The sequence below is a fragment of the Capra hircus genome, chromosome 7 (assembly GCF_001704415.2).
Source record: "Capra hircus breed San Clemente chromosome 7, ASM170441v1, whole genome shotgun sequence".
Taxonomy (NCBI): Eukaryota; Metazoa; Chordata; class Mammalia; order Artiodactyla; family Bovidae; genus Capra; species Capra hircus.
Genome location: NC_030814.1, coordinates 69,183,331 through 69,202,862, shown reverse-complemented (window position 1 = coordinate 69,202,862; position 19,532 = coordinate 69,183,331). Strand labels below are relative to the sequence as shown.

Sequence of the window (19,532 nt, the reverse complement as noted above, 5' to 3'; positions counted from 1 at the left end):
ATCCTTTACAAAGCCAATGATGTTGAGGTTGTGTCTACAGAGGATATTAGACAACCTTAGCTCAGTGAATGATCAATATAGACTCGGGGAAAAGGAACAATAAAAATGCAAGATACAACTGCTGAAATGAAAATCAACAGTGGGATACTGCTTAGCCATATAAATGAATGAAATGATGCCACTTGCTACATCATGGATGGACGTAGAGATTATAACACTAAGTGAAATAGCTCAAACAGAGAAAGACATGCATCATATGACATCACTTATATATGGAATCTAAAATAAAATACAAATGAACTTATTTATAAGACGGAAACAGTCACAGGCATAGAAAACAAATTTATGGTTACCAAAGGGGAAAGAGGGGGATAAATTAGGAGTCTGGAGTTAGCAGACATAAACTATTATATATAAAAGAAACAACAATGTCCTACTGTATAGCAGAGGGAACTATATTCAATGTCCTATAATAAATCATCATGGAAAAGAATATTAAAAATAATAGTTATGTATATGTATTTATCTATATCTATACCCATATCCGTATCTAGCTATCTAGCTGAATCACTTTGCTGTACACCAGAAACTAGCACAACATCATAAATCAACTATATTTAAGTAAAAGACAAAAATTGTTTTTAAATGGATGGAAAACTGAAAACAAAAAAGAGGCAAAAACAGAAAACAGAGATCCTTTTAAAAACCACAAGCAGGAAGGAAAGTGATGACTCAGTTGCTTTTGAGGTTTGTTCTTGCTGGCTTTTTTTTTTTTTTTTTTTTCAGTACAGAGTGGGCTGACTTTGGGACTGCTGCTGCTGCTGCTAAGTCGCTTCAGTCATGTTCCACTCTGTGCGACCCCATAGACGGCAGCCCAACAGGCTCCCCCATCCCTGGGATTCTCCAGGCAAGAACACTGGAGTGGGTTGCCATTTCCTTCTCCAATGCATGAAAGTGAAAGGTGAAAGTGAAGTCGCTCAGTCGTGTCTGACTCTTAGCGACTCCATGGACTGCAGCCCACCAGGCTCCTCTATCCATGGGGCTTTCCAAGCAAGAGTACTGGAGTGGGGTGCCACTGCCTTCTCCGAGATTATAAATCCTCAAAGCTGAGGCAAGGGTATGGTCAGAAAGAGCTGGGAGCCTTGTTAAAAGGACTCAGGCTAGGAAAGAAAACGTGGATGCCCTGGAGAGATGGTTTCAGGAGCCCAAAGCCACTATGTCAGGAAGTCAAGAAAGAAGCAAGGAGAAATCGTCAGAGGAGGAGGATCCTGTATCCTTAGAGAAGGCAGAATACATGTGAAGTGTAGTATTAGAGAAGGATGATGGCAGGAAGAGAGGATGCTAGCGAAAAGATTTAGAACTATGCAACCTGAGACTGAGTCAGAGAACGGAGTTAGGGTAAAGATCTTGGAGTAGGTACACCAAAATGTGATCGTATCAGCACAAAGGCATATTTTATTCACCCAGGAAGAATGATTGTGAGAAAATACAAATTTAATTTGCTTCTCCGAAGGCTCAGACGGCAAAGAATCTGTCTGCAATTCGGAAGACACCTGGGTTCGATCCCTGGATTGGGAAGATCCCCTGGAGGAGGACTTGGCAACCCATTCCAGTGTTCTAAAGTAGGTGCATCAAAATGTGATTGAATCAGCACAAAGACATGTTTTATTCACTCCAGAAGAATGATTGTAAGAAAACACAAATTTAATTTAGACCAACTCTATTAAACAAGAAAGTATTCAGGGAGGCATTTCACATAGCATTTGTAAATGCAATGACATCTGAGTATAATGCAGCTTACTACTTACCACAAATGGGCTACAAGGAAATTTTGGTTTTTTTTTTACGGACAATCGTACAGAGGTCATTCTTATCCTCCCAAAGCTAGAGACAAAATAGAGTTTAAATTCAATGACTGAAGAATAAGTCAGGGAAGAAGCACCATCTGATATTAGCTCACTCAGTCTCCTGAAAATCACTTTGACCTCCACATGCAAGGCTAGTGACCTTCCCTTGCCCTTTGTGTGTGTTCAGTTGCCCCACTAGTGTCCCACTCTTGCAATCCTGTGGACTGTAGCCCTCCAGGCTCCTCTCTCTGTCCATGAAGGTCTTCAGGCAAGAATACCGGAGTGGGTTGCCATACCCTCCTCCAAGGGATTATGTTGCATTATAATGTTTTCAAATAAAACAAATGTGCTTCAGCATCTTTGTAAGTCACAGTAACATAAATCAAAGTCAAAATCATATATGTTAATTGTAGAAAAATATGGATCTCACATTGAACATATAATGGTCATTGAAAATTTTCCTTCATTAGCTTCTAGGATGAACTGTATTGATTCTGTTCATTCATTCATTCACTTATTTATTCATTCAGTATTTATTGGGTATCTTATGTGCCAGTGATTCTTTAAGTTACTGGGGATACATTATTGAGCAAAATAGAAAAAAAAAAAAAACTCCTTCTTACTTTCTAATTATCCATCCCTTTTGTTATTTTTTTCTTTTTCTTTAATTAGATATATTTACTACATGCCAGGACCTGTATCAAATGTGTGACATTGTTTAGCCCATTTAATCCTTTGAACAGCCCTGTATGAGAGGCATTAACAAAGTCAGTCCTCATATTTTAGAGGAAATTTGGTACAGAAACTTTTTTCAAGCCTCTTATCTAGAAAGTAGCACAGTCTTCAGCCTTGGAGCCAGGGTCTGCTTTTCTACTAAGGAGCCCTCTGCCCTTTTCCTTTCTCTTCTAAATTCACATCTTTTATGTTCTACTCATAACTGTTTCTGTTTGTTCTCAAAGAGTCTATTGTATTTATTTTTAGAATCTATTTTAATTATCTACCTGGAACTTTCAGGAGACAGCCTCAAACTGTTTAGACCTTTCCATTTGCCAAAGTTCCAGGCCAAGCCCTGGTCCTTAGAATAAGGACCTGAAAACCTCTCAGGCCTCTTCATCGATACTGCTTTGTTCTGGTGAAGGGGCTTGAGTAACTCAGTGAAGCTAGGAGCCATGGTGTGCAGGGCCACCCAAGATGGACAGGTCATAGTGAAGAGTTCTGAAAAAAATGTGGTCTGCTGGAGGAGGGAATGCCAAATAGAAGGGGGAAAAGTGGAAGCTGTGACAGACTTTTATTTTCTTTGGCTCCAAAATCACTGAGGATGGTGATTTAGGCCATGAAATTAAGACGCTTGCTCCTTGGAAAGAAAACTATCACAAACCTTGACAGTGTTTAAAAAAAAAACCAGAGAAATCAGTTTGCTAACAAAGGTCCATACAGTCAAAGCTACGATTTTTCTAGTAGTCATATACAAATGTGAGAACCAGACCTTAAAGAAGGCTGAGCTTCAAAGAACTAATGCTTTTGAATTGTGGTGCTGGGATAGACACTTGAGAGTCCCTTGGACAGCAAGAAGATCAAATCAGTCAGTCCTAAAGGAAATCAAGACTAAATACTCTTTGGAAGGACTGATGCTAAAACTCCAGTTCTTTGACCACCTGATGTGAAGAGCCGAAAAAAACCCTGATGCTGGGAAAAATCGAAGGCCAAAGGAGAAGAAGGCAACAGAGGATGAGCCGGTTAGATAAGATCACTGACTCAATGGACATGAATCTGAACTCGGCGAGACAGTGAAGGACAGGGAAGCCAGGCGTGCAGTGGTCCGTGGTGTCATAAAGAGCTGAACACGGCTTAGTGACTGAGAGACAACAACAACAACAACAAAACCTCTCAGGAGCTGCAAGGACCTGAGTCATCTGCCCCTGCCTCTCACTGGGAACTTATCTCCTGCCACTCATCCTCATCTTACACATACATCAGCCTGCCTGGCTGCCTCATGTCATGGGGTACCTCCTGCTCCCTCTAGCAATAGTTCAGCTTATATACTCTGTGCCCTCTGACTGTTCTCCTTGCCAGAGCTTCTTTCATTTCAACTTCTATTCACCCTTCAGTTATTACCTCAGAAACTCCCAAGGGCCCAATCTGACCCCCCTTAACCCCAGCTTGTTCAGAGCCCTGTTATATTCTTGCAGCACTGGTGAGTGTCTTTTCTCCCAGTTTTTAGTTTATAATTATATGAGTTCTACTGACAGATTTTAAGACTCCCTTGAGAGTTGGGCCATTTGTTTTTTGCTTACTCTTGTGTCTGAGATTCTGGCAGCTTGTGCTGAAGAATAAATTGAATGATTTGCTATAGGCATGTCCATCATCCCTTCAAACTCAACAAAACAAAAATTACATTTTGTGTAGATGACAGATGTTTCCCACATTTGTCTACTTTCCTGATGACCTAATGACCTCACCATATTCATCCCAAGTAGGGATCACACACTTTCTGTCAGATCGTCTTTCTTCTATGTGTTTCTCAGCCTCCCTCATTTCACAAGTGCTGCAGCACTGATAGGCTGAAATTAGATTATTTTTCCTAACCAATGCCTTAGCCTACAGCTTTGCCACTTCTAAAATGTGCTTTACAACAATCATAACACATGTGCAATCATTATGGGACTCACTGAAGTTGACCAGATTTTATTTAAATGCTTTGAATTGTTGGGCTATAGACTTATCATTATTATACACACATTTTTTGGGGGGGGCATCTCCTTATTAACTTACCAACATATTTCTTTATTAAGAGCTAATTAACAGGAAGTAGAAAAAATAAATTTTGACAAAAAAACTTTAAAAAATCAATATGTCATAAAAAGATAATAAGGTCATGGGGCGCTTTAGAAAATAATTGAAGGAAGGAGCTTAGCGATTCTTGAAATTTACTGACAGTGAAAAGATGTACAGGCTCCAATAAGCTACACTGCGAGGGATTCTGTTAGAAATGATGTTTCCTAGGAAGCTAGGATTGCTAGAATGTTAATTTTATCCTTGTGGTTGACTGTGTCTGAGTTGCAAGTTTTCGCTGGGCGTGGCTCATTTGGACGCTAGCCAGTGGATAAAGCCCATCTTGTGTCTGCTTCTCATGAGGCTGTGGGGTTCCTCCCTTCTGTGTCAGAACACCAGGAGAGATAGTGCCGGCAGCTGGGGAAGACAGCTCTACTATCGGCGGGGCCAGGCGAGGCCCAGCCGGCCATGGCCTCGGGGTCCCCTGGGGAGCGGCTCTGCGAGGAGGCCCGGTGCCCAGTGTGCCTGGATTTCCTGCAGAATCCCGTCAGTGTGGACTGTGGCCACAGTTTCTGCCTCAGATGCATCTCCGAGTTCTGCGAGAAGTCCGACAGCGCACAGGGCGGCCTCTATGCCTGTCCGCAGTGTCGGGGTCCCTTCAGGCTGGAAAGCTTCCGGCCCAACAGGCAGCTGGCCAGCCTGGTGGACAGCGTGCGGCAGCTGGGGCTGGGCGTGGAGCCTTCGGGGGCACGCTTGTGTGTGAGGCATGGCGAGGAGCTGACCCGTTTCTGCGAGGAGGACCAGGAAGTGCTGTGCTGGGTCTGTGACACCACTCCAGAGCACAGGAGCCACCACACAACATTGCTGCAGGAGGCCGCCAGGTGCTACCAGGTGAGAGGTGTTACCATGTAATGTGGAGGGCTGTGGCTCCTGATCTGGAAATGCCGGTCTGTAATGGAAGACACTGGCTGGGTCAGAAGTGTTAAAAATCCCTTGCCACAGACAGAGCCAAAAGATACCCCCTGATCTGAATGAGCAAGCACCCTCCTGGCTCACATTCACCTTGGGATCTGTACACCTTTGGCTCCATGGAAATCCCATCGTTTGGGACTCCTAATCAGGAGCTCAAACATACTGTTATTTAGACTGCTCTTCTCTGCCATGAAACTCTCTCTGGTCATTTCATTTCATGCTGGTCTTAATTTTCCTGATATAGGTAATCTGAGTTTCACAACTAGAGCTCCCTGGTGTAGGAGGCTATGTTGTCCAATTGCCTCTTAGTTACAAGTGCACAACTGTTATCGGAAACACTTCCTAATAACTATCATTTGTATATTTTGCTTTTGCATAATATTTATATTAATTAATGCTACTGTTGTTTAGTCACTAGGTTGTGTCCAGCTCTTTGCAACCCCATGAACTGTAGCTGGCCAGGCTTCTCTGTCCATGGGACTTCCCAGGCAAGAATACTGGAGTAGGTTACCATTTCCTTCACCAGGGGATCTTCTCAAACCAGGGATCAAACCCAAGTCTTGTGCTTAGCAGGAGGTTTCTGTACCACTGGGTCACTTGGGAAGCCCATGTTAATTAATATTGTCATCAAAACAATCTTAATTTTTTTCATTTTTATTTTACATTGGAATATAGTTAATTTACAGTGTTGTGTTCATTTCAGGTATACAGCAAAGTGATTCAGTTATACACATACATGTATCCATTCTTTTTAAAAATCTTTTCCCATATAGGTTACTTCAAAATATTGAGTTTTCAGTGCTATACAATAGGTCCTTGTTGATAATGTTTTATATATAGTTGATAATCTATTTTATATGTATATATATAGTAGTGTATATATCAGTTCAGTCGTTCAGTCGTGTCCGACTCCTTGTGACCCCATAAATCTCAGCACGCCAGGCCTCCCTGTCCATCACCAACTCCCAGAGTTCACTCAAACTCATGTCCATCGAGTCGATGATGCCATCCAGCCATCTCATCCTCTGTTGTCCCCTTTTCCTCCTGGCCCCATTCCCTGCCAGCATCAAAGTCTTTTCCAATGAGTCAACTCTTCGCATGAAGTGGCCATAGTACTGGAGTTTCAGCTTTAGCATCATTCCTTCCAAAGAAATCCCAGGGCTGATTTCCTTTAGAATGGACTGGTTGGATCTCCTTGCCATCCAAGGGACTCTCAAGAGTCTTCTCCAACACCACAGTTCAAAAGCATCAATTCTTCTGCGTTCAGCTTTCTTCACAGTCCAAATCTCGCATCCATACATGACCACTGGGAAAACCATAGCCTTAACTAGATGGACCTTTGTTGGCAAAGTAGTGTCCCTGCTTTTCAATAGTGTATATATGATAATCCTAAACTTAATTTATTCCTCCCCCTCACCTTTTCCTTTTGATAATTTTGTGTTTGAAGTCTGTGAGTCTATTTCTGTTTTTTTTCTTTTTTTAATATAAATTTATTTATTTTAATTGGAGGCTAATTACTTTACAATATTGTATTGGTTTTGCCATACATCAACATGAATCCTCCATGGGTGTACACGTGTTTATAAATACTTTCATTTGTATCATTTTTTTTTTTTAGATTACACATGTAAGCAATGTATGTGGGTATGTGTATGCTAAGTTGATTCAGTCATGTCTTACTCTTTGTGCCCCTATGGACTGTAGTCGGCCAGGCTTTTCTGTCGATTGGACTCTCTAGGCAAGAATACTGGATTGCCATGGGTTGCCATGCCCTCCTCCAGGGGATTTTCCTAACCCAGGGATTAAACTTGTCTTTCTTACGTCTCCTACATGGCAGGCAAATTCTTTACTGCTGACCACCAGGGAAGCTGGTGATGTTATATGTTATATAAGCTGGTGATGTTATATAAGTGATGTTATATGACATTTATTTTCTCAGTATGACTTAGTTTACTTAGTATGATAATCTTTAGGTCCATCCATGTTGCTGTAAATGACTTTGTTTCATTCTTTTTAAGCCAGAGTAATTTTCCATAGGGGGCTCCCCTGGTGGCTCAGTGGTAAAGAACCCACCTTCCAATGCATGAGAAGCAGGCTTCATCCCTGGGTTGGAAAGATACCCTGGAGAAGGAAATGGCAACCCACTCCAGTATTCTTGCCTGGGTAATTTCCCAGACAGAGGAGCCTGGAACTCTACACTCCACTGGGTCACAAAAGAGTCTCAACAACATCACCAACAAAAATATTCAAATATATATATATATACACATACACACACATATATATACATATATATACACACACACATATATATGTATATATATACACATATATACACACACACATATATATACATATACATACATATATATACATATATATATATATATACACACGTATATATATATATATATATGCCACAATTTTATCCTTTCATCTGTCAATGGCCATTTAGGCTGTGTCCATGTCTTGAAAGAAAGTGAAAGTGAAGTCGCTTAGTCGTGTCTGACTCTTTGCAATCCTATGGACTATAGCCTACCAGGCTCCTCTGTCCATGGGCTTTTCCAGGCAAGAATACGCGAGTGGGTTGCCATTTTCTTCTCCAGGAGATCTTCCCGACCCAGGGATTGAACCCAGGTCTCTTGCATCGTAGGCAGACCCTTTACTGTCTGAGACACCAGTGAAGTCCATGTCTTGGCTACTCTAAATACTGCAGCAATAAATATAAGGGTGCATAAAACCACCTTAATGTTTGAATGTTTGCTATGAATGGTGTCTGGATGGGCACAAGGTTCTGATCCCCTTTAAAGTTGCCAATACAGGTTACTCTGCAGTAGGAATCCAGTGGTTAAGCTGACAGATTCCTCTCTATTCAATACATATTTCTGGACTTATGATATGAGTATCCTCAGTGAAGAGGTGACTAATATTGGAGTGTCTGGCTCACAAAAGTGGCATCCATGAAACTCTGTGAAGAAGATTCTTCCTACTGGTGCTCATCAAAAGTTTTTGGACATATTCAGAACATATTTAAATTCCCAATATCTGGAACAGCTGCTCGCACAAAGAGAGTTAAAGTCATCTTTAATCTACTGACCTTACCTGAAGTACTATCACAATGAAAATAAAATGAAGATATTAACTTTATAAAATAATAATAATTTAATAAATGATTAATAATATAGAGCCTATAATAATTTTGTGTATTTATATCATACATTTTAACTTAGAATAATTAATAATGTAATTATTATTATTATTTTAACTTTGTTTTAAATCAAGGTTGTGATTTTTTTTTTCCCTTCAAGTACCCTCTGGACCTACCTAGAAATATATCTTAGGTTGTCTTCTGCAAAATTCAGGTGCTAACTATTTCTTAACTAGACTTCTAGAGTATATTCCTGCCTTTTTTCTTTAATCCAGAGGGTACCATACAGTGCATGGATAATGTCATATTCTAAGGAAGTTTTCTCTATTTCAGCAGTCCTTCAACTAAGTACCAAATAAATATCTTTCAAACTCCTTAGCCTATCAATCAGTTTTAGGACCGTTTAAGTGCTCTTACGGGCTTCCCTGGTGGCTCAGATGGTAAAGTGTCTGCCTACAATGCACTATAACTCTTGTCTTAACCATTAATTTTTAGATTCAGCAAAACTAGCCTAATCACTGTTGTCCCCAAATGTGACACAACTTTCAACCTCTTTGCTTTTGCTTACAATGATTTTTGTCTGTTAAGTGTCGGAGTGTTCTAGTCCTTCCAGATTCTAAAAACAATTGCCATTTTCTTCATCTTATCAAATGCCTCGTTGGTGTCTACTGCTATTTTATGTGTTCTGCCTTAGGATGTTATCATTAAAAAAAGAGAGAGAGGAAAAAAAAAGACTGGTGTGTGGGACTTGTTGAATGACTGTGGAAAGAATTTAATTTTTTGTTTGTTTTTATTTTTTCTGACTTATTGAATGACTTTGGGAAGACTTTTAAAATGTGTATATGTGTCTATCTTTGTGTATGTTCTCTGTAAATAACATATATGTACTTACCTCTAGCAGGAGTCCTAGGGCTGAAAAGAGATTTAGTTTTCCTTAAATTATTTTTCTATCCCTTGTGAGATTTATGACTTTCTATATTTCTTTTTCATATAATAAATACTAACTTACAAGATTTCTTCTGTTAAATAAGAAATACACTTCTGGTTATAAAGTAAAGAATAAATTTAAGAAGTTGAAATATATAGATAAAAGAAATAGCATCACCTTTTCAGCCAAGCATAGGAGATGAGATTTTGTTTATTGAGTATATTTTCATTGGTCTCTGCCTAATTTTTATATATTTATTACAAGAACTTTTATTTTTAAAAATTGGTGTCAGGTTACATAAAATATGCTTATTTTAATTTTCTTAATAATTGTATTTCTTGCCATTAAAATTCTGCAGCACCTTGTTTTAATTCTATGCAGTGAATAATTTTTTCCTCACTGTCCTATTTTGATTACTTACTGTTTTGCTATTTATAATGCAATGAACATACTTTTTAGATACATCTTTTATTATACCTGGCATTAACATTTAAAACATATCTATGTTTAACAGTCATTAATATTAATGAGGTCGAACATTTTTGTATGCTTTCTACTGCCTGTTACAGCTGATCTTTGTATTTCTTCCTGCGCTTGGTCAATTTAAGTACTGAATGAGAGTATCCTTAATGGCTGCGGCATATCTTCCCAAACAGATAAAGCTCCAGGTGGCACAGGAGCTTGTGAGGAAAGAGCTGGAGGAAGCCTCAACTCAGGAGGCCAATGTGGGGAAGAAAACTGTTATTTGGAAGGTAAGAGAATATTGGGGCTTCAGGTGGCTAACCTATCTGAAGGATCCTTATTTAGACCATTAAGTCATTCTTCCACCATCTTCCCTATTCTGGCACTTTTGTTCCATTTTCCTGGATACTCAAGAAAAACCGATCTCAGCATCACCCTGGACCATCTCATCCCCTCAGATTATATTTGCACAATTGTGTTCTTTCTAATCTCTGTAATACTATCCCCAATCTAAATTATAAAAAAAGACTTTACTCATCTTGATCTTACCAACTCACTTGATCTTACTCACTGAGGCTTCACTCACTGCATCACGTAGAACAGAGTTGTACTCTCACTACTAGTTTAAAAAATGTGTATTTGTTGGATGAATGAACTTTTTACTATTTCACAGCATATGTATATATATATATATACACATATACATATGTGTATATATATATATGAAATACAGGCTCATAATCATCTTACATATAAAAATAATCTGAATTTTCTTTTTTCAGTCAATATATTGATATAAATGTATATCTTTTTTCAGTCAATATGTTGATATATTTCTGCCATCATCAGCTCTTTTTTCCTTTACCTATTTATACATACACACACAAACAGACACACACACATACACAGAGTGATTCTGAACCTGGACCAATGTTGCCTTCCAAGAGATATTTTGCAATATCAGTAGATATTTTTGGTTGTCACAACTGGGATGCCTTACTAGCATCTCATATGTAAAGGCAAGAAATGCTGCTAAATATCCTATAATACAAAGGACAGTCCCCACCTCCACCCCCCAAAAAAAAATCACAACAAAAAATCACCTGGTCAAATATCAACAGGATCAATACTGAGAAACTGTATATAGAAATGACATAGGTGTTTATATTTTTATATTATGTATTACAATATATATAGACTCTATTTCCAAATACTTCTCTGTCTTTCTCCAAGGAACCCTTTTTCTCTGATTATTCTCTATAATTTTGTAATTCTTTCTTTCTTTTCTTGAAAATTTTGACTTGTATTTATCCTCTGGCATATATTTTCATGAGGGTTTTTGCTATATTTTTCTCTGTGATGTCTTAATTTTTCCCATAGGTATGTATATCATATGTAAAGTTAATCAATAGTGACATTTACTAATAATTTTTAAGTTAGTAATCCAAGTCAATTGTTTTTAATCCTGACCTGACCACAAATTTATGAAATCAGGAACTCTATATCTGAGATCTGGTTTCATGCATGTCTTGAACCCTCCACTGATTATTCTTAAAGTAGAGATGTTTCCAAGAATCTTGTTCTAAGTCAAGTCAACTTGCATAATTTTTACCTTTAAGAATGTATCCATGTGAGCCAAAATACAAGCATGGTTTTAATAAACTAAATTCTAAATTCTGTAGAAACCCTTAGTCCTTCTATATTTATAGGTGTAATTATAGTATTTAAAAGGGTGATGTGAGAGAACAATGAATTGCAACTAAACCCCCTTTCACTATGTCATTCCCCATGTGTGTGTGTTTGTTAAGTCGCCTCAGTCATATCTCACCCTTTGCAGCCCTATGGACTGTAGCCCACCAGGCTCCTCTGTCCAAGGAATTTTCCAGGCAAGAATACTGGAGTGGGTTGCCATGCCACTCTCCAGGGCATCTCCCCGACCCAGGGATTGAACCTGGGTCTCTTGCACTGCAGGCAGATGCTTTACCATCTGAGCCGCCAGGGAAGGCCCCCCCACCCCCGTCCCCACCCCCGCCCCCGCCCCCACCACGCCCCCCGTCCTTACATGAAGGTAGAGGCCAAATACTCTGCCCCAACTGCTGATGATTTGTTGTACTGTCACTCCAGGAAAAAGTGGAAATGCAGAGGCAACGCTTCAGGTCGGAGTTTGAAAAGTATCGTGGCTTCCTGGCCCTGGAGGAGCAACTGCAGCTTAGAAGACTGGAGGAGGAGGAGCGAGCCACGCTGCAGAAGCTGCGGGAAAGCAAGAACCGGCTGGTTCAGCAGAGCAGGGCTCTGAAGGAACTGGCAGAGGAGTTGGAGGAGAGGTGCCAGCGACCAGCCCTAGGTTTGCTGGAGGTGAGGCTGGGTGCCTGGGAGAAGACGGATGGGCACACCTGAGACCAAGGGGACAGATGGCAGCTTTCAGCGATAACTCCTTAAGCAGTTTTGCTCTTTAGGACAGGATCACCCTAGAATTTCCTTGGAAAGCATGTTATTAAAAATCCTCAATCTTAACATCAGAATCTGAAGGGAGCCTAGAGAATCATACATAATAGTTCATACTAAAGACAAAACCTTAAATATTTTCAAAACTAAAATTAATTTAATGATTTACATATAATTAAATAAAAACAGACTATCTATACTATGTTGCCTGGAAAGCATTTTATAAAAACCTCATAGTGGGTCAACAATGATATTGCTGTATTTCAGTCATGGCTAATCCAAAAAGTCTTGTTAACCCATTTTAATGTCAGTAGTCAAATGTATGAGTAATATCTACAATTTCCCACTTTGAAATTGGCATGCTGATTTTCAAGGCAAATATTAATGTTCTAGCCCATAGTGCATGCCCATTCCAGGCATTGTGGGGAGGGATTAATTTGGCTCACTACAGCTTGCCCACAATATGCTTGAGATTATAGAGCAGACAGACAAATAAATAATAATCCTCCTTAAAGGCATTAAATCCCAAGTGAATTGAGAAAGTCATCATTGTTGATGGATGCTTTTTCTCAAGCTAGAACTCACTTGCAATAGAAAATTTCTGGGCACGTTTCATTGTGTTTCAATCCCAATGACTCATTTAGGAATGTCTGAAATAAGTAATTTCTATCTTCATACAAGTTCTGTGATTAAATAGCGCTGGTCACAGAGTAGGGGGGGAGGTCATTAAATAAAAGCATTTGCAAAGCTTTTGTATTAAATATGTCCCATTTTCTTCAATATATTTATGCATCAGTAAAACATTGTTGTTATTATTATTTGTATTATTATTACTATGCCTACTTCCTACTAAGCAAACTGTCCCAAAGGAATAAATTTTCAAAATTTTAAACAATAAATAAACACAAGAACTTTGGCATTTTCAACAATATTCATTGCCACATCTTACTGTATCTTAAAATACTGCATATTTGAAATTATCATTTATTAGCACTGAATAAATGTTAAAATGTCTTATAACACAAATCTTGAAGTTTGAAGTGAAGTTGCTCATTTGTGTCTGGCCCTTTGCAACCCTATGGACTGTAGCCTACTATACTCCTCTGTCCATGGGATTTTCCAAGCAAGAGTACTGGAGTGGGTCACCATTTCCTTCTCCAGAGGATCTTCCTGACCCAGGGATTGAACCCAGGTCTCCTGCACTGTAGGCGGACGCTTTACCGTCTGAACCACCAGGGAAGTCCTTAGGGAGACTGTTCCTCAAATAATTTGCTTTGATTTTTATACTCATTTCTCCCTTTCTTCCTCGGTACCAGTAAACAACATTTCAACCTTAATGGACCAAAATAAGACCTGTTGTTGTGATGAAATATAAAGCTAATCATTTCCCTGTTTTTATGCCCTGTTAAAATTAATCTGACTGGTGGTCATTTTTTAGAGGGAGAGGGGAAATAAAGTGCAGGTGATTTGTTTAATAATCTACTTTGACATAGACTTGCTGAATTTTAATGACTTCTGTTTTTTTCTACTTAGATAACCTAGACAAAGTATGTTGGTTCAGAGAATAAGGAAGTTAGGATTTTCTTACAAGAACACTGAGATTATCATTTTATGTCCATAACTTTCACTATTTCTCAAATAAATTCTTCAGATATTTAGAATCTATTTTTACCTTAATTCTGTTCACAGAAAATAACTCCCCATAAAAACATTCAATTATCAGAATTATCAATTCCAGAAAATAGCTAAACCAATAGGTATTAACCTAAAGTTTGTGTGGTCTGATTTTGTTTTAATAGAGGCAAACTGATTATATTATTTTAAATTCATGAGAAAACTCAATAACAGTCTGTTTTAGATTTTTTAGAAGGAGTCATATCTCTTATAGTTTTACATCAATAAATAATGATTTTCAATAATTCTTAAAGAGATGATCTTGGTGTGTACCCAGTCTGTCAAAAGCGGTTCAGAGGTCTAACTCACACCTGCTTGTGTCTCTTTCATTTTCAGGGTGTGGGAGGAGCCTTGAGCCGGTATGTTTACTTTCCGAATCAGAGAATGGTTTGGGAGAGGCTGGGGAGGTTGGTGGATAACTCTAATGAGAACTGCAGGTTTTGTGCTCTTCTCAGAAGTAAGAATGTCACACGCCTGGAACCCGAGTCCATCGCTATGGAGCTGAAGACAATGTGTCGCATCCCTGGCATGAGGGAAATGTTGAGGAAGTTCCAAGGTAGGCTGCATTTTAGACCTTGAGGAACTATGGCTTCTGGAATTTGGCTGTTGTTGCAATTTGTTACTGTACCAGTCAGGCTACAGTAACAAGCACAACCCAAAGTTTAGTGGCTAAAATCAGCAAAGTTTTATTTTGAGATCATGTTATTGGTTAATTACTGGATTGTGGAGGCTTTAATTTCACATAATCTCACTCCATGCAGACAGAGCCCCACCTCCTTCCTGTTGCTGATAGGCACAGAACTGAGCAAAGTCATGGTGAATCATGCATCACCCTAAGGGACACATATAGCTTTCCTGAAGATATTATTGATGAAAGTGAGTCACATAGTCATGTCAAACTACAGGGGGGAAGGGAGAGAGCACTAGGCTCAGATTTTTTTTTTTAAGAGTATTGGGATATTTGTGAATAGTCCTGAAGAATATCAGAGTAACTGACACCCATATAAGCTACATTTGGTTAGAATAGTGGGTTAAAAAATGATATTATCTGTGACATAAGCAATATTAGTTCCAATCTATGTCTATTTCCTTTTTTATAAAATGCTAAAAAGTTGTATAGTTTGGAAGACAAAATGAAACCTATTTGAAAACAGAGAAAAAAAATCTTCAATATATGAAAGCATTGCAGTGTATCAGATAATATAAAGTTTGGATTATTTTGTTATCTGGCAGTTTTATAAATTTCTTAAATTAGATAGTCAATAAAGCCAAAAACATTCAGTTAATTATATTTAAGAGGGAATAACTGTAATTGTTGTATCTTAGTATTTTGTTTTTTAAAACAATATAGATTCAATGTTTTTAATTTTTTATATTCAATTAATGCCAAATAATGAAAATAGACTATGACTTAATAGTGGGTTTATTACTTAGAAGGAAACTGCCGTCTATGGGGTCGCACAGAGTCAGACATGACTGACGCGACTTAGCAGCAGCAGCAGCTTTGTCTCATGATAAGAAAACCCATCTTATCAATCCTGTTCAATGATTAATCCATGATCTCACAGGCAGAGAGCCTGTGAGAAATTCCACAAATATTGTGTATTTTATGCCAGTTACTCTTCTAAGCGTTAGAATATAAAACTGAACAATAACATCAAAGATGTTACAGATATGGAGCTTCATGTTGTAAATTTTTGCTTAAATTATGGAAAGTACATGAAATGTTAGAAGATGAAATATATTGAAAAAATAAATAAATAAGTGTGGCCAGAAGTTCTTGAGTTAGCACATCTAATCTGGAATTTTTGATGATCAAGGAAGACTTCATTCACAGGGGAAAACACAGCAAATATCTGATCTAGAAGAAAGCACTTCAGGAAACAGAAATGAGTTCTAAGACCTGAGCTTAAAATATGGAAGATGCATTCCGGGAGCTATGAGGAGGTCTGTTTGGCTATTGTGGAGTGAGTGACAGGAGAACTGTAGAGGTCAAGCAAAGTCCAGGTAGCTTAGGACCCAACAAGAAGGCCTCTATAAGCAGAAGTGAAATAGGGCATCAGTTATAAATGGAGGAATAGCATGATTGGACTAATGTTTCATGAAGATCATTGCGTGGTTTATTGAGAATAATTTACAGAGGGGCAAGGCTTGATGTGGAAAAGCCGTTAGGAGCCTTTGTAATAACTCAATTAGAGGCTAGTTTCTACTGGACTAGGGAAGTCGTACTGGAGGTACAGAGAAATAGGCAAGATCTTGCTATATTGATATGTCACTTGAGCTCATCCTGATTATCTATAATGTGAGAAAGATAATATCAATCTTGTGGCTGGTTCTATGCTATAGCATAGATGATGTACCCACTTAGGTTTGAGTAGAAATAAAAGATAACTAGAAGTGTTTTGAGACAAATAATAATGGGAATCATCATATTAATATTTGTTATATTAAAAATTAAAACATGATTAATTATGAAATTTGTTTTTGCTTTTAAATTAATGAAATCAAATTTACTAGTTTTGAGTATTGACCAAGAAAAAAAAAAACATGAAAATTTTACATCCTCCTTGCTTCACTGAGGTCATTTCATTAGTAGATGTATTTTTAAATTATATGTACAAATAAAATGTCATATCAATATACTGAGACTTCACAGTATAGTTATTAATAGTAGTTTTCAGTAATTTTCTTTGCTGCATAGCAAATTACCACACACTTAGCTACTTAAAATCACATCCATTTACTTCCATTCTTCAGATCTGATAATCATGAGGGATCAGCTGGTTTCTCTGTTTAAGGTTTTATAAGATTAAAATCAAGGTGTTGATCAGACTGGACATCTCTCAGGGGTCTAGGGAAAGGTCCACTTGCAATCTTATTCAGTTTGATGATATAAAGCAATTCCTTGCAGTTGGAGGACTGACATCCCCATCTCCTTGTTGATTATCAGTTGGAAGTTCTTTACCTTTCTCCTCCACTGTGGCCCACTCCATCTTCAAAGGCAGCAATGATATATCAAATGCAAATATCCCTGATTTTTCCTTCTACCACCATACCAATAAACAAAGAACTATATCTGATTTTAAAGGGTGGTTATATTAGAACCCACTCATATAATCTCCCACTTGTCACATAACAGAATCATGAGAAAACCACCTGGGTTTGAAGGTCATGAAGTTCCTCTTAGAATTCTTCCTACCATAGTAATATAGCTTTGAAAGTGGTGTGTTTTAGACCAACGTAATTTTTCTATAGGCTTTGGTAAGAAAAAAAAATCCCAAGGGAGTTATGAATTTTATTTTAAATGCAGATATTCCAAAGAGTACCCAAGTGCTCTGGATAGAGATAAAAGGAATCTAAGTGGTTATGAACTTGGTTTGTCTTATCATCAATGGTTACGGTTTAATTGGGGCAGTAATTAGTCCTGGATTATGTAGACATAACAGAGGAATATACTCAAACTCAATAAAGCATCTGCAAGATGAAATACTCATTTTTTATCTCCATGAGTTATTAGAGGGAGAGTAAAAATGGTATGACAGTCATCAATATCATGGGTTCTTAAGTTTTCACCAGTCTTTTCTGTTCTTTTACATGTTTCACAAAATTGTTTCTACAGTTGACATAAAATTGGATCCTGCCACCGCACATCCTAGCCTCCTCTTGACTGCTGACCTGCGCAGTGTGCAGGATGGAGAACTGTGGAGGGATGTCCCCAACAACCCTGAGCGATTTGACACATGGCCCTGTATCCTGGGTTTGCAGAACTTCTCATCAGGGAGGCATTACTGGGAAGTCATGGTGGGAGAAAGAGCAGAATGGGGCTTAGGTGTCTGTCAAGACACAGTGTCAAGAAAGGGGGAAATCACACCATCTCCTGAGAATGGGGTCTGGGCCATGTGGCTGCTGAAGGGAAGTGAGTACATGGTCCTTGCCTCTCCATCAGTTCCTCTCCTCCACCTGGAACGGCCTCGCTGCATTGGGATTTTCTTGGACTATGAAGCAGGGGAAATCTCCTTTTACAACATCACAAGTGGGTCTTTTATCTACACGTTCAACCACCTGTTCTCTGGATTTCTTCGACCTTATTTTTTCATCTGTGACACAATGCCTCTTATCTTACCACCTATGACAGAAGTGGAGTTAGAAAATTGGGCATCCAGGGGTCATTTTGACTCTGCCTCTAATATCAGAGATGATTCTTCCTAAGATTGTGTTGCTGAGATACACTTGCTGAGATACACTCCAAACCTAGCAAAGTCTTCTGCAGTAGAATGGAGCATATCGTATATACATATGTGAAGGCTCAACAGATGTCCCTATTTAGGTCAGCTGTTTACTCCTTGTCACTATGGAAATTTTCCCATAGGAACAAAAGGGAAAGTATACGTTATATGTGTTTGGATAAGGATTGTGTAATAATTTTAGAAATGGAGCAGTCTTATCACTGTTTTCCCAAATGGCTCCACATACTTTTTTGATGAGGTTTTCTTCAAACGAATGGACCTTGTATTAAACAAAGATATCTATACATTTATTTTAATGTCTCATTCCTTTTAATATCTCTTCAAGTCTTCCGCATATTAAGAATTAGAAATAGCGATTCTTAAATTGGTTCAAAACAGTCCAATATTGTCCTAACGTCAGATCCCTAATTGTTTCATCTTTTCTTACTCTCTCTCTCCTCTTTTTCTCACTCTGGGCTCTGCCTCTTTCTGTCACTGTCTCCCTCTCTTTTTTCTTTATTGCTTCTTACTATGTGTTTTTGCTTTATATCTCATCATTTAACCTCCATTTCCTTCTAGATTAACATATTCAGAACCATCCCTTTATCCATGATTCCTGTGACTATTCAATTCTTCTTTAAATCCTCTTTATTCAGGGGTCAATTTTTGAGAGTGATGCAATTCATCCCTCTGATTATATCACTGAGTCCAATGCCATACCTCTCACAAGGACATTTTCCTTTTTCTTTGGATATATTTTTGATTGAAATATAATTGGTTTATAATATAAACCAATGTTAGTTTCAGGTATTCAGCGGGGATACTTTTTTATTTCTGAGTAGAAATTTCTCAGAATTATGATTCAACTAGTTCTTTGACCTAGTCATTTTCTAGTTGTAAAACTTAAAACAATTATTTCTTTCTCTCTCAGACTCCTTTACTTAGTACAATTTTTATAATGTGGGACAATGATATTGACATTACAATATTTTGGGAAATAATTGAGGTTGTGATTTACAGGATTGCTTTAAATTCAACTTTGCCTCTTAAATACAATA

The 19,532-nt window shown here is 38.2% G+C and overlaps 1 protein-coding gene across 1 annotated transcript; it reads left to right on the top strand.

The window, feature by feature from the left end:
- Positions 5,088–18,468, top strand: TRIM58 (tripartite motif containing 58). The gene is made up of 6 exons (XM_005682840.2): positions 5,088–5,510; positions 10,324–10,419; positions 12,254–12,484; positions 14,585–14,607; positions 14,704–14,804; positions 17,868–18,468. Exons 1-6 carry the CDS (start codon positions 5,088–5,090, stop codon positions 18,455–18,457), a joined length of 1,464 nt encoding a protein of 487 aa, XP_005682897.2. The 3' UTR covers positions 18,458–18,468.